The sequence below is a fragment of the Ipomoea triloba genome, chromosome 12 (genome assembly GCF_003576645.1).
Source record: "Ipomoea triloba cultivar NCNSP0323 chromosome 12, ASM357664v1".
NCBI classification, from domain to species: Eukaryota; Viridiplantae; Streptophyta; class Magnoliopsida; order Solanales; family Convolvulaceae; genus Ipomoea; species Ipomoea triloba.
Genome location: NC_044927.1, coordinates 10297057 through 10298563, shown reverse-complemented (window position 1 = coordinate 10298563; position 1507 = coordinate 10297057). Strand labels below are relative to the sequence as shown.

Sequence of the window (1507 nt, the reverse complement as noted above, 5' to 3'; positions counted from 1 at the left end):
CATGCATATTGATTAAAATAACATTATATTATCTATATAGGTGAGAAGTGTTTTTTTTTTGTTTTCTTGTCTTTTTTTGGGTGAGCTCATATTCCAACGGTGGTGGTGTTCCATTATAATTATATATATTGGTGAGTTGTGATAAGTATTGCCACCGCCTTCAACATTACCAGAAAGAATAGTGTAAGTTTTTTGGGAGTTTTTCTAAAATTGGTAAACTTAAATGATAATAATCATGGTGTGTTGCTTTACAATCTAAGCAGGGAATTAGCAGAGATTAATTCCCTTGTATATATGTGTTTGATGCAAATTAAACTTTACCTGGTTATTAAAAGCCAACAATGAATTGAATCACTTTGGAAGACAATAATAAGAATGGCTTTATCCAATAAAACATCCATCCATCCATGATAGATATCTCAAACTTTAGCCATAAAACTGGTTATTATTACTTCTATGATCCTCAATGCAAAACCATCACTTACCCACTCTCCCAAACTATTCTTCACAACTCCAGAACTCCCACAAAAAAAAGGCTTTGCAAAATTTTTCACTCTTCTTATTTAACCTATTTATTTTACTTTCAGTTGAGGCTGATTTGCAAATTAAAGAAATAAATCCTTAAACCGTTAATTTGTGGGCAGGTCAAGGTAGGATTAGTCGAGGTGAGGGTACTTGTTCAAGTCAGGTGTAACATAAACATCGAGGTGAGGGTACTTGTTCAAGTCAGGTGTAACATAAACATCTGACTCGGGGCGGTGATCAACAACGTTGACGCTCATCTGAGTTGACTCGGGGCGGTGATCAACAACGTTGACGCTCATCTGAGTGGACTCGGGGCGGTGATCAACAACGTTGACGCTCATCTGAGTGGACGATGGGCGGTGATCAACAACGTTGACGCTCATCTGAGTGGACGATGTATGTATCCCCCTCTGAATTGCATCAATCCTATATCCAACTGTCGTGGCTCGATTCTGAATCTCCTTTGGCGTGAGTTGGCGGTGGTGGCCATCACCAACCAGGCAATCGGGGAAGTTAAGCTTGGCTCCCGGGCCACGCAAGTAATAGAGGGCCACGTCGTAGGCCCGAGCAGCAGCCACCGGGGTATAGTAGGAGCCGAGCCAGAGCCTTGTATTCGTATCGCGAATCTCAGCTACCCACTTTCCCCACTTTCTCATACGAATCCCTTTGTATGGATTCTTTTGCTTAGGCCCCCGCTTCTTCTTTTCCGCTCCTCCACCTCTACTAGCTCCAACACCATCTTCGCTACCGGCAGCCATCAAACCAAAACTACAACTCTAATTTTCTTTTAATTTTCTCTCTTAATGTGTATAGAAGGGAAGGGGGAAGCGGCTAGCTTATATACTCTGAAGGGAAGCTGAAATCCAATTATATAGAATGGGAAGAAAATTATTTTAAAATTTTTATTAGATTGAGAGTATTATCTTTATGTGCAGCGTTATCATGTGAAGATGCGTTTAAAAATTTTCATTAGATTGATGCT

General features: G+C 40.3%; 1 protein-coding gene across 1 annotated transcript; it reads right to left on the bottom strand.

Annotated features, from left to right (window-relative positions):
• Positions 1–656: 656 nt before the first annotated feature.
• Positions 657–1283, bottom strand: LOC115999341 (ethylene-responsive transcription factor ERF008-like). Its single transcript, XM_031239198.1, has one exon. The coding sequence runs from the start codon at positions 1281–1283 to the stop codon at positions 657–659; it is 627 nt and encodes a 208-aa protein (XP_031095058.1).
• Between the last annotated feature and the right edge of the window lie 224 nt (positions 1284–1507).